Source organism: Myotis davidii, unplaced genomic scaffold (assembly GCF_000327345.1).
Source record: "Myotis davidii unplaced genomic scaffold, ASM32734v1 scaffold609, whole genome shotgun sequence".
NCBI classification, from domain to species: domain Eukaryota; kingdom Metazoa; phylum Chordata; class Mammalia; order Chiroptera; family Vespertilionidae; genus Myotis; species Myotis davidii.
This window is the reverse complement of record NW_006300164.1, coordinates 355434-356885: the sequence shown is the minus strand read 5'-3', so window position 1 is coordinate 356885 and position 1452 is coordinate 355434. Positions and strand designations below refer to the sequence as shown.

At 69.9% G+C, this 1452-nt stretch overlaps 1 protein-coding gene across 1 annotated transcript in view; it reads left to right on the top strand.

Annotated features, from left to right (window-relative positions):
• The window catches only part of KCNT1 (potassium sodium-activated channel subfamily T member 1), a 61207-nt gene that overhangs the window by 8515 nt on the left and 51240 nt on the right, over positions 1-1452 (top strand). Inside the window, 1 exon segment of the mRNA XM_015572324.1 lies at positions 378-477. Coding sequence (XP_015427810.1) covers positions 378-477 — 100 coding nt within the window.

Below are 1452 nucleotides of genomic sequence, written 5' to 3'. Positions count from 1 at the left end.
CCCGGGATGGGCCATGGCCGTCAGGGACTCAGCCCAGCCTCCTCCCTGTGGGCCCCGGCCCTCCCACCCTCACCCCAGGGGACCTCTGGCCCCTCAGTGCAGCCCCCACTCCCCTGTAGGCTCTGTCTACAGCCTTCCTGGGGAGAGCTCGGCCACTTGGATCCTCCTGGGGTGCAGGGAGGGGTGCAGAGGTCATGCCCGAGTCCGGCCATGGGTGTGCTCCCCAGCCCCCTCACCCGCCCAAGGAGGGAGTGGCCTGGGCACCCTGCTCCTCTGGGGGCGGCCAGCCCAGTGTCCAGGCTGCAGAGCAAGGAGCATTAGCAGGGGGACCCCGGTGGCCGGGGGCCCTGACGCCCCCCACTCTGCCCGCCCCGCAGGCCTGAGGATCCGGCTGTTCAACTTCTCCCTGAAGCTGCTCACGTGTCTCCTCTACATCGTCCGAGTCCTGCTCGATGACCCGGCCCTGGGCATCGGATGGTGGGTGCCCGTGGGGCTGGGGGCTGCAGGGATGGGCCTGCTGCCATGGCAGAGGCGCTGGGCTTGGCTGGAGGTGTGACCAGCACCCCGCCGGCCCCTGGACGCCCTCTGTCCAGGGTCTTGGAGAGTCCTTCCTTCCCCTTGTGACCCCTCCCAGTATCCAAGCCCCAGGAGTGCCCTGGGCGCTGCCCTCGGGTTCCCCTGACCAGCCGGCTCAGCAGGGGAGACGGTGGCGCCCTTGGCCGTGGCCCGCGGCTGCCCGGGTCCTTTTTTTTAGCCCCCGCTCCCCGAGGTGCAGGCCTCAGCCTGGCTCTGGTCCCGCCCGGTCCCACCTGGGCGGAGGGCTCCTCTGAGCCCAGGCCCAAGGTCAGGGGTCAGGGCTAGCGGCGTCTCCCAGCTGCAGGGCCTGGGCCGCCTTCCCTCGCTGCGGCGTCTCCCAGCTGCTGTGGCGGCTGCAGAGCTCACGGGCTCCCACGCGGGTCCTGGTGGGAGCGGTTCCTCCCCCGGGTGCTGGTGGGTCCCCTCCGTCCCCTCGTGGCCTCCGTGGTCCTGGGGACACCCAGCTGGGTCCACATGGGGCCAGGATGTCTTCAGTGAAGTCTTTGCCGGCCAGCTCCCCGCCCCTCGCGCTCCGGACTCCCTGAGCCCCGGGTGGGGATCTGGGGTGACCTGTGTGTTCTGGTCATTGCTCCCATTTCCGGCTGTGGCTTCGCTCCTCACTTGTGGCTCCTGTGGCCTCTGTCCTTCTGTCCAGGCGTCAGTCTTGCTGTGGACGCTGATGGCCCGCAGGCCACCCCTTCTCTCCCGCCTTTTCCTCGGCGGCTCAGGCCCCGCTTGTCCCGCACCCGTGTGGTGTGTTTCCTCCAATGTCCGTGCCCTTGGCCAGGGGCGGGCGCCCAAGGCTGCGGCCCCACAGTCGGCATGTGGCCTGGTCATCACAGTCCTCTGGGTGGGCAGCCACTCAGAGAGGAAGGC